Source organism: Lepidochelys olivacea, assembly GCF_965140295.1.
Source record: "Lepidochelys olivacea isolate rLepOli2 genome assembly, chromosome: 5".
In the NCBI taxonomy this organism is placed as follows: domain Eukaryota; kingdom Metazoa; phylum Chordata; order Testudines; family Cheloniidae; genus Lepidochelys; species Lepidochelys olivacea.
In genome coordinates, this window is record NC_140415.1 from 90,271,064 (window position 1) to 90,283,178 (window position 12,115).

The 12,115-nt window shown below is 42.6% G+C and overlaps 1 protein-coding gene across 1 annotated transcript in view; it reads right to left on the bottom strand.

Annotated features, from left to right (window-relative positions):
* The window catches only part of AOPEP (aminopeptidase O (putative)), a 391,354-nt gene that overhangs the window by 191,396 nt on the left and 187,843 nt on the right, over window positions 1–12,115 (bottom strand). The window contains exons 12-13 of the mRNA XM_084629083.1: window positions 4,320–4,509; window positions 2,773–2,879 (exon numbers count right to left, since the gene is read on the bottom strand). Of these exons, the coding sequence (XP_084485209.1) occupies window positions 2,773–2,879; window positions 4,320–4,509 (297 nt within the window). The remainder of the gene's footprint in view (window positions 1–2,772; window positions 2,880–4,319; window positions 4,510–12,115) is intronic.

Consider the following 12,115-nt stretch of genomic DNA (forward strand, 5'->3'; position numbering starts at 1 on the left):
GGGGTAGGAGGGGCTTCAAATTCATCATAGTAGGGGTTTTGAAGCAATTCCCTACCAGTGAGGCAGCTGACAATCCAGTAGAAGAATCTGCTAACTCGAAGGAGCAGCAGGTTGGACACTGCTGGATTTCGTCTCAATACCATGGGCAGCAAGAGGGAAGTAGGGGGTTGAGGTCACTCCCTGTTATGTCCTCACATAGGAGCGTGAGGAAGCACAGGGCACATGCATGTGTCAAAAGACTCTGATCTTACATGTGTAAGTCACATGCACACTTACAGTGGGATCTACACAGACAGATACTTAAAGCAAGGGACAATACAGAATAAACAATAAAAAAAGAACAATGGAGACTTACTGCAGGCTATACAGTAAGCAGCAGCAAACACTTAAATCCTGCTGTGTCCACTAAAATGTCTTTGACAACAGTTTAAATGAGCCATAGAAATCGAAGAGACAGGAATGATCACCAGACCAATGAGTTGCTTTTATGGCACCTACCCTGTAACATGTAATAGTGACAGAGTCTGTGAGGAGAAATGATTAATGATTGTTTCACATTCATATGGGAATACCACTGTGTGAAAGGCAAGCAGAATGGAAGATATAGAGAGACTGGGACATCCCAGGGAGAAGGGGAGCAGAGGGCAAAAGATAAGACAAATAAACTCTTCTCTGGTGTCAAATAGGAGACAGCATTTTGGCCCTTACAAAAAAAATTGGTTGGTTACACTACATGTGTACGCCCGCCCACACAGACGTTTTTAAAAAGCAACACTTGTATAATTAATGTAAAACAAGGCAAACATGATTCCTTAACACTGAAACAAAGGAAAGCAAATATCCAGATAAGCCACCTATCACCAGAATCCAGGTTCCTAGTCTAAAAATATAAACTGGTAATCAGCAGCTTTGTTGGTAGCAGCTGTATGGTAGCTAGTGATAAGGCTTGCTTTTGTGTTTGTACCTATCATCAAACTGCATACTTGCAAATGTGTAAATTGTCTGACCCTGCTTACAAGTCCGATGTACAATTCATCAGTAAGCATCAAAGCAGCTATTAAAGAGAGTAAAGTTATGCAGAGATGGTGAGACAGCCTGGAGCATAACACTGACTGGGACAACATGAGTCTAAAAGGTAGAACTTTTTCTGCTTCTTGTGAACCGCAGGAGTCCAAGAGGGAACAGCTCTCAGGTCCTAGTGAAAAGGTGTGTTGTTTACAATACTTTAAATCATATCCTACAAGCTGATATGTGGGGCAGCACAGGGCTAATGGGAGGTGGAACTGGCATGCCTTATTTTTTTGGCTACAGGGTGTGGTGAGAAAAGCTGTGCATTGTGGAAAAGTTAGACAACTCCTCCAGTTATCCCAAGAACATCACAAACCCCCAAGAAACCCATCAAAACAACCCCACAGTTTTTGTGCCATCGTTAGTGAGGCAAGAGCCCCCTTCTTTGATATGTCCATTGTTAGCTTCAATGCCTGGGACAAAACCCCCAAAATCTCAGTTATTACTACGCAAAGGATATATATATACATTTTATTACGCTTTGTCCTTTGGTTTTTAAGACTTTATTCAGCCTGGGGGTTAGATCAGTGGTTTTCAAACCGTGGGTCATGGATCGGAAGGCACTGGGTCGCGGCAGCTCTGGTCAGCACTGGTGACTGGGACATTAAAAGTCCCGTTGGCGGTGCTGCCCAGCTAAGGCAAGCTAGTTCCTACCTGTTCCGACACCACGCTGTGCCCCAGAAGCAGCCAGCAGCAGGTCCAGCTCCAAGGGGGGTGGGCCAGAGGGCTCCGCACGCTGCCTCAGCCCCGAGCATTGGTTCCACACAGTTCCTAGCCAATGGGAGCTGGGGGGTGGGGGCTGGCAATGCCTGCAGGAGGAAGCTGCGCAGAGCCACTTACGCATCTCTGCCTAAGAGCCAGACCTGCTGCTGGCCACTTCCGGGATGCAGCGCGATCTGTGGTGCCAGGACAGGCAGGAAGCCTGCCTCTGCACCCCTGCTGTGCCGCTGACCAGGAGACACCCCAATCCCCTGCCCCAGCCCTGAGCCCCCCAAAACCCATAGCCCCCTCCTGCAACCCAAACCTCTCATCCCCAGCCCCACCCCAGAGCTTGCACCCCCAGCCCTGAGCCCTGACCCCCTCCCACATCCCAACCCCCTGCCCCAGCCATGAGTCCCCTCCCACACCATGAACCCCTCATTCCCGGCTCCACACTGCAGCCATCACCCCCACACCCCAACTCTCTGCCTCAGCCCTGAGCCCCTCCCACATCCAAAACCCCTCATGCCCAGCTCTGTTGGGTCGCGGGCATCAACAATTCTCTTCAACTAGGTCGCCAGAAAAAAAGTTTGAAAACCACTTAGTTAGATACTGTACCTCGTCTTTGTGCTTGTCTTCAACCACAATATAAAGCAACTATTATGGCTTTAAACAAGGAACTTTGTTCAGGAAATGGCCTCTTGCTATTTTCCTGAACAGAAGCACTTATAAAATGTTTAGAAACATTTTATATCAAACACAAACCCACATTTTTGAAGCCTTTAAAAAAATTCACATAATGCAGAAGAGGAGAAACCTAGTTCAAATTAATTAGGGTATCTTTTTTCTTCAGAAAGAAATAAGGAAATGCAGTAGATGTAATCAGATGATTTGGGTGTATTTCCTTTGGAGGGGAATGGATGGATCGATGCAGAGGGGGAAATGGGCAGGAGGGAGAGAGAGAGCACATGTGCAAAGGAAAAGAATATGCCATTGTATTTTTACCTTAATACTTGCAGCTCTTCTTTAGAGTTCTGCACCTCATCTCTGAGCCGTCGCCAGCGCAGCAAAGCTTTCAACTCCTGCTGCTCTCTTGCTTCGTCATGTGGCAGCTGCTTAGTATAAAAATACGTAGTTCATTGTTTGTTGTTTTCCCCAATGGTCAATAATTTTCTGATGGAAAGACTTGTTTTGTTTCCCTTTAATATGTAGGAGGAGCAGACGATGGCACAAACATCCGCACCCTTGTTGAAAAATGCAAGCTTTACAAAGGGTTAAGACCAGCACAGGGAAAACAGGAGCCTCACTGGGAGCATCAAATCAATAGTCAGTTAAATATTTCTGCCTGAGGAGGGAGATAGGCAGGTTGTTTTCTCCTCAGAGATTGGCAATAAGTGAACTGGGCATACAGTACAGATACCTGGCATATCAGTTCTGGCTGCATCTTTATTCTTCCCAGCCTTGAAAGCAGAAAGCTGTTTTGTGTCCTGATTTCACTCCTCTTTCCTACTATTTCAGCTTTGCTGGTGAAAGCTCCCTGTTGCATTTCCCCCCCTACCAAAAGCATATTTACAGTGATGGTTGCTAATGATATGCCAATTTGTTGGATACAAATGAATTAACTTCTGATTTCTCCTTATGGAAATAAAATTTGACATTCTCTTGAACTACACTACTCTTGCAGTCTGAGCTGCAGTTACTGTGATGTAATATAGAGTATATTTATAACACCATTAATATACAGCAACAAAATTACCCGATGATTAAAAAAGAAATACTTTTCATAGCCTTGTAAATTAATAGGAATAAAATCATCCAGTTGTGATTTTTGTTGCCCATTCCCTGCCAGTTCTGCAAGATTTGCTACAGAGCAAATGCTTTCAGCTGGCTCAAAACAGACTAGAGGCAATGAATAGAAGCAGCTTGTAACAGAGGAGTGATAGTAAAGATGGGGATCAGAGAAGAGTTTGAGGATGGGAAGGGAAAGCAGTTGGGCAGGGCCTGCATCTTTCTTTCTTTCTCTCTCTAGAAATCTAGATGTGGTGGTGGTAATGATTTTATATAGTGCCATATATATGTCTGGTATTTTACAAAACAAACAAAAATAGAGTCCCAGCCCAGAAGCGTCCTTGGACACTGATGGACTCCACATGACCACATGGTGTTGTTGACTTAAGTGGTGCTCAGATATGGGAAAGATGATTAGATGGGTGGAAAGGACAAAAAAGAGCAATGGATTGGGAGAAATTGGGCAATTTTGAGTAGTGGGTCTTTGGGTGGATGATCATTGAGAAAATATGTTTCAGCTCTTATAATGCAATGACCTATACCTTTGAAAAGGTTCATGTTCAGTGTGGTTAGGTGTGGAAGTAAGGAATTTTAAACCAATTTATAGTGCTGCTGGAATCTGCATTCTAACAGACGTAGCCTCAGAATGTACTACTTTTAAATATAGATTTATAGTAATTTCCTTCCATTTAATACTAAGGCATTCAGTTAGAGAGCATCTTAATTTCTACATTATAAAACAAAATGGTGATCTGTCTTCGTACCTGTTGTGCTACTGCCCAAAATACATCTTCCAAGTAAGTAGCAAACCCTTCACTTATCCATTCTTCAGTCCAATCACGAGCACCAATGGCCAGTCCAAACCAAGCATGAGCAATTTCATGGCACAGACGTGTTCCACAGAGATGGCTCCCTCCAGTTAATACGCTCTGTGACAGGAAGATGATGTGTGGGCTGCATAATACGAAGGACAAAACACATTATAGTCCTGTTACAGCATGCATTGCGTGGCTATAGTAATATGTAGACTTTATTAGCCTTATCAGCCTGTTATTACTATATGCATGTTAGGTCATGACAGCTTGGGCGTTTTTGGGAATTAGGTTGCACTTTAATGTTGTCTGGCAGAGATTCAAGCTAAAATTCTGCCAAGCAGTTTTTTCATATTCAACCATCAAACGTATATTACCTGTAATAAGTAACTTAAACCAAAGTTTTACATTTTTCAAATTACAAGGCTGATTTATTTCAGTGGAAGCATTTATATTTAAGCTAGGATAATAAAAGAGCAGGTGTGAATACAGACAGGAGGTATTTATCAGTAAAATGATCAAAGTAGGAAATAAATACAGCAAAAATGGTTTCAAAAGAAAACAACTTGCTATCCAAAGGCAACAAAAAGCATGTAGGATAAAGCACACACATACAAGCCATATTTGATTTGTTACAATCCAGACAAGTTAACAAACATGATACAGTCTAAGAGCCCTATGCTTCAATCACTCTATGAGGTGCACAGGGAAGCAGAAAGCCCTTTACCACGACAGGTTTCAGAGTAGCAGCCATGTTAGTCTGTATTCGCAAAAAGAACAGGAGTACTTGTGGCACCTTAGAGACTAACAAATTTATTTGAGCATAAGCTTTCGTGAGCTACAGCTCACTTCATTGGATACAGTTGGGGGAAGGCAGAAGGGAAATGTAGATACGTGGTGTTTTCTTCCCCACTCTGCATAGTCCCCACTACGCCCCAATGAATATAACAGAACCCCTGTACTAAGGGAAGATCTGGTCTGATGGGGGAGGAGTTGGGGAAACATGCTTTATGCGGTATAATTCACTAAGGAAAATGCTTAAATTGTATTGCAAATTATGGCTGCTGTGCTCTGCTTTCTGAGATAGCTTCGTCTACACTTTTGTCAAGAAGAAATTCAATGATCCAGTAAAGTTACTGAACTACTCTTGTAATAAGGTGCCTCTTGGTGTGAGTAAGGGTGGCAGAATTTGGCTCGAGGTGATTATGATCCAAGGGATTAAAGGAGAATTACCAGCACAGTGCTGCCAGTGCTACAAATGGGCCTGGAAAAGGGACAGAGCTAGGCTCCTTTCATACATATGTAGGGTTGTCAACAGTAATCACACTAACCCAAACATTCTTGCCCTGCCCCTTTCCTGCCCCACACCGGCCCTTCTTTGAGGCCTCCCCCCCTCCATTGCTCACTCTCCCCCACCCTCAATCACTTTCACTGGGCTGGGGCAGGGGTTTGGAATGTGGGGGGAGCTCCAGGCTAAGCCTGGGGCAGGGGGTTGGGATGTAGGCGGAGGTGCGGGGTGCAAGCTCTGGGAGGGAGTTTGGGTGTTGGAGGGGGGTCAGGGCTGGGGGACGGGGGTGGGGTATGTGGTATAGGCTTTGGGATGGGGCTCAGGGCTGGAACAGGGGATTGCGGTGCGGGAGGGGTGAGGGCTCTGGGAGAGAGTTTGGGTGCTGGAAGGGGTCAGGGCTGGGGAGGGGGTTGGGGTATGAGGTATAGGCTCTGGGATGGGGCTCAGGGCTCGGACAGGGGATTGGAGTGTGGGAGGGGGTGAGGGCTCTGACCAGGTGGCGCTTACCTCAGGTGGCTCCTGGTCAGCGCCGCAGCAGGGCTAAGGTAGGCTTCCTGCCTGCCCTGGCCCCACGCCACTCCTGGATGTGGCCAGCATGTTCCTATGGTCCCCGGGAGGGAGGCAGGGGTCTCTGCGTGCTACCCGCTCCCTGAGCACTGACTCCACAGAAATGGGAACTGTGGCCAAAGGAAGCTCCGGGGGCAGTACCTGCTGGCAGGGGCAGCGCGTGGAACTCCCTGACCCCTGCCAGGGGTCGCAGGATCGTACTGGCCACGTCAGGGAATGGTGTGGGACCAGGTCAGGTAGGGAGCCTGCCTTAGCCCTGCTGCACAGCCAGACTTTTAGCGGCCAGAAAATCTCCTGGTTTGGCTTCAGTGGCCTCCAGGAGATGGAGCCAAATTCTGAGAGACTCCTGGCAAAACCGGGAGGGTTGGCAACCCTATAGATATGGATCAAGATCCAGTATTTCCCTTCTAATTTCAGGTATCTTCTGCCTCCACCTAATCCATATCCCAAACGTTTTCCAAGATCCATACCGTCTGAGGTGATGCAGCATAATGGTAAAGAACAGCAAGTTTTAGAGGTAAGTCTCACCTCCTGAACACTGGCCAAATGGCCTTACGACATTTCCAAGAAGTAGATTCTAGTAATCAAAGATCTTCTCCAACCTGCCATACCCTTCCGTTAGAAACGTTAAAACACCCACCATTCTCTTGCACTTAATCTACATGTCTGGATCTGACATCTTAATTTAAAACACCATGGCTTGTGGTTAAACAAACAACAACAACAAAAGACCCATACAATAATCATCATCTTCTAAAATAATAATAGTTCAAAAAAGCAGGTTAAATGCACTCAAATCAGCTAGTATCACAACACACATTGCAAAAAGTTGAAGTACTAGTAAAGGAATCAAGTTACAGAGAACAAAGAGCAAGAATAAATAGCACTTCTCCAAATCTCTACAAAAATCAACTCAGATTATCAAGAACAACAACAAAAAAGGGAGAGGAAAAAAGCACAGAAGCTGCTGAACATGATGAGACACTCCATTTGATTACCAAGCCCCTGTTGAGAAGAATAACTGCAACTTGGGGGTACTGCTTTGGCCATTTTTAAGTAAATGATCCCTAGCTGTGGCATGTGCAGTCCTACAAAGAAAAACCACAGAAATGTATCAAGTAAATAACATTCCAGACATATTGTTGACAGCGTTTCGACCATTTGGCTAAACAAAACAAGGGTAACTTCATGCCTTTTATAAACAGGCTCGGATTAGGGTATGCTTTTTAAGTATCTACTAAACATATATAGGGAAATAAAGGTATAACTTTTATTTCCCAGTGTCACAGTTTCTATTCTAAGTTACTTAAATAACAGGAAGGTCACACTTTGGCAATATGCATCTTTTGGGGAAAAAATAATTAATTTTTTTGGTGAGGAAATATATTCAAGGCAGATTCCGTCCAAAAGGAAAATGTGAAGCTTTCTAAACGAATGGAAAATAAAGGTGTGTAGGAGCAGAATTTCATTTTAGAGTATTTGTGCTCACCTTGCCCCCCTTTCTCTGAGAATACCTCAAATCCTCCCCTTTATTTTGCTTGCTGTCATCATGCCGGCTGTTCTTCCAGTTTAGGGCATCACATAATTCCCTTCTACAGTTTATCAACCCCACTCCTGAGACTGTCAGATGTGCAACCACAGAGCAATGTAGGGTGCTTGTTTATCCTAACCTCACTTTTTCTAAAGGCTGAACATGTAGCCTCCACAGAACTTCCAGTGCCTACTGATCCAGGAAGAAGTCTGAGTCTTCAACTATAGTGCCATGTATTTATTTTAGAGAAATTCTAGCTTTCCAGCATATATCTGAAGACCATATATTTAGGCCCCCTTAATCTCACAAGACACTACATTCTGTCAGATTATGTGGGATGTCAGCTGTACTCATCAATATTACCTACATTTTTTACTACCAGTATCATTCCCGAAGGGCTTGATAAATACAACAATGCTCCATGTGAAGCCTAGGATAACAGGGATGATGACAAGGTTGTAACATCTAGTAGTCCAACAGAATTATCCATCAAGGATATGAATGTTGTACCCTTGTCATCAACATGATTTACTGATTCTAAGCTCAAGGTTTGGTACCTGTTGTCAGGAGCTCTTGATGTCTACATTCTAGGATACAATCCAGCATTTTAGCCCATGAGGTGCAAATGTGTCTGAACACTACATTCCCGAATGAGTACAATCTTCACATTTGCCACCAACTCCTAAGGTTTGTACTAATATGCTGGACTTCTTCACCTGACATATTCCAGCACCAACTGTGTCAGCAATATCATGTCATTTTAACTACTATCATGCTGTAAGTACGGGCAGTCAGCCTTCAGACAATGAACGATCTCCAACTCAGTTGTTTTTCTTTCAGGGAAATGTGTTGAGTAAAGGAGATATACATTATTCCTGACCTGTGCTGTTACTTAGAACAATGGACTTTCTCTATCAATGATATTTTCAAACTGAAAATATTTCATCTCTGATCGGTCAAAATTCTGCAGTTTCTTTTCAGGCATTCAGGCAAAGCTCTTAACTAACACAATAGGGACTATCATAGGGTTTGGCCCATACTGCTAAAACATGAAATAGAATAACCAGTAAGAGAAAATAAATATTCAAAAAAATGTCTTAGAATAGCCATACTGGGTGAGGTCCATCTAGCCCAGGGTCCTGTCTTCCAACAATGACCATTCCAGAGGGAATGAACAGAACAGAGCAATTTTCAAGTGAGCCATGCCCTCTCATCCAGTCCCAGCTTCTGGCAGTCAGAAGTTTAGGGACACCCAGAGCATGGGGTTGTGTACCTGATCATTTTCAATAATACGCATTGATGGTCCTATCCTCCATTATCCAATTTTTTTAACCCAGTTATATTTTTGGCCTGCACAACATCCCTTGACAATGAGTTCCAAAGATTGACTATGCATTGTATGAAGAAGTACTTTCTTATGTTTGCTTTAAATTTGCTGCCTATTAATTTCATTGAGTGATCCCTGATTCTTGTGTTATGTGAAGGAGTAAATAACATTTCTTTATTCACTTTCTCCACACCAGTCATGAGTTTATAGATTTCTATCACATTCCCCCGGAGTCATTTCTTTTCTCAGCTGAAGTGTCCCAGTCTTTTTAATCCTTCCTTGTATGGAAGCTGTTCCATATTCCTAATCATTTTTGTTGCCTTTCTTGGTACCTTTTCCAATTCCAATATGTCTTTTTTGAGATGGGGCAACCAAAACTGCATGCAGTATTCTAGGTGTGGGCGTACCAAAGATTTATACAGTGGAATTATGATATTTTCTGTTTTTTTATCTACCCCGTCCTAATGATTGCTAACATTCTGCTGTACATTGAGCAGATATTTTCAAAGAATTATCTATGATGACTCCAAGATCTCTTTCTTGAGTGATAACAGGTAACTTAGACCTCATCATTTTGTCTGTATAGTTGGCATTATGTTTTCCAAAGTGCACTATTTTGCATTTATCAACATTTAATTTAATCTGCCATTTTGTTGCCCAGTCATGAAGTTCAGGGAAATCCCTTTGTAACTCTTCACAGTCTGCTTTGGACTAAACTATCTTGAGTAACTTTGTGTCATCTGCAAACTTTGCCATCTCACTGTTCACGCCCTTTTCCAGATCATTTACTGGTCACAGTACAGATCCTTGGGGAATCCTGCTATTTACTTCTCTCTACTGTTAAAACTGACCATTTATTCCTACCCGTTGTTTCCTATCTTTTAAGCAGTTAGTGATCCCTGAGAGGATCTTCCCTCTTATCCCATGACTGCTTACTTGGCGTAGGAGTCTTTGGTGTGGGACCTTGTCAAAGGCTCTCTGAAAGTCCAAATACACTATCAACTGGATCACCCTTGTCTACATGCTTGCTGACACCCTCAAAGAATTCTAATCAATTGGTAAGACATGATTTCCCCTTACAAAGCCATCTTCACTCTTCCCCAACATACTGTGTTCATCTATGTGTCTGATAATTCTGTTCTTTTCATTTCAACCAGTTTCTCCGGGACTGAGGCTTACTGGCCTGTAATGGTCTGGATCACCTCTGGAGCCTTTTTTAAAAAAAATCAGCGTTACATTAGCTATTCTCCAGTTATCTGGTACAGAGGCTGATTTAAGTGATAAATTACATACTACAGACAGTAGTTCTACAGTTTCATATCTGAGCTCTTTCAGATCTCTTGGGTGAATACCATCTAGTCCTGGCAACTTATTACTGTTTAATTTATGGTTTCAGAGTAGCAGCCGTGTTAGTCTGTATTCGCAAAAAGAAAAGGAGGACTTGTGGCACCTTAGAGACTAACCAATTTATTAGAGCATAAGCTTTCGTGAGCTACAGCTCACTTCCTCAGATGCATATCGTGGAAACTGCAGCAGGCTTTATATATACACAGAGAATATGAAACAATACCTATTCCCACCCCACTGTGTATATATAAAGCCTGCTGCAGTTTCCACGATATGCATCTGAGGAAGTGAGCTGTAGCTCACGAAAGCTTATGCTCTAATAAATTGGTTAGTCTCTAAGGTGCCACAAGTCCTCCTTTTCTTTTTGTTTAATTTATAGATTTGTTCCAGAACCTCCTCTACTGACAACTCAATCAGGGACAGTTCCTCAGATTTGTCACCTGAAAAGAATGGCTCAGGTATGGAAATCTCCTCACATCCTCTGCAGTGAGGATCAATGCAAAGGAGTACATTTAGCTTCTCCACAATGGCCTTTTCTACCTCGAATGCTCCTTTACCACCTTGATCATCCATTACAAATTTTTTTGCTCTTAGTTTTTGGGTCTTTTGCCAGTTGCTCTTCAAAATCTTTTTTTGGTCTGCCTAATTATAGTTTTACACGTGACTTGCCAGAGTTCATGCTCCTTTCTATTTTCCTCAGTAGAATTTGACTTCCAATTTTTAAAAGGATGTCTTTTTGTCTCTAACCATCTCTTTTACTCTGTTATTTATCCATGGTGGCATTTTTTGATCCTCTGTTGTTGTTTTATTTTGTCCTTCGGGACATACATTTAGTTTGAGACTCTATTATGGTGTTTTAAAAAATTTTCCATGCAGCTTGCAGACATTTCACTCTTGTGACTGTTCCTATTTGCTTCTGTTTAGTCAGCTTCCTCATTTTCTGCATAATTCCCCTTTGTGAAGTTAAATGCTACTGTGGTGGGTTTCTTTGGTATTTTTTCCTGTAGAAGCTCGTTAAATGTTATTACATTGTGGTCACTATTACTGAGCAGTTCAGTTATATTCATGTCTTGGATGAGATGTTATGCTCAATTTAGGACTAAATCAGGAATTGCCTCTCCCTTTGTGGGTTCCAGAACTAGTTGCTCCAAGAAGCCATTATTAATGGTGTCTAGAAATATTATCTCTGCATTCCGCCCTAAGGTAACATGTACCCAGTCAATATGAGGATAGTTGAATTCCCCCATTATCACTGGGTTTTCTGTTTTTGTAGCCTCTTTACAATCTCCCTGAGCATTTCACAATCACTGTCACCATCCTGGTCAGGTGGGCAGTAGTATATTCTACTGCTAAACTCTCATTATTCAACCACGGAATTTTTATCTGCAGAGATTCTACGGTAGAGTTGGATTTATTTAATTTAGATATTTCCTATATTTGACTATGCTTTCTTTCACTTATAGTGCCACTCCCTCACGAGCACGACATACTCTGTTGTTTCTATATATTTTGTACCCTGGTATTACCAGGTCCCCTTGATTATCATCATTCCACCATGTTTTTGGGATTCCTGTGATATCTATATCCTTATTTAATACCAGGCACTCAAGTTCACCCTTCTTATTATACTTCTAGCAATTGTATACAAGCACTTACAAAATTTGTCACTATTTAGTTGTCTGCCTTCA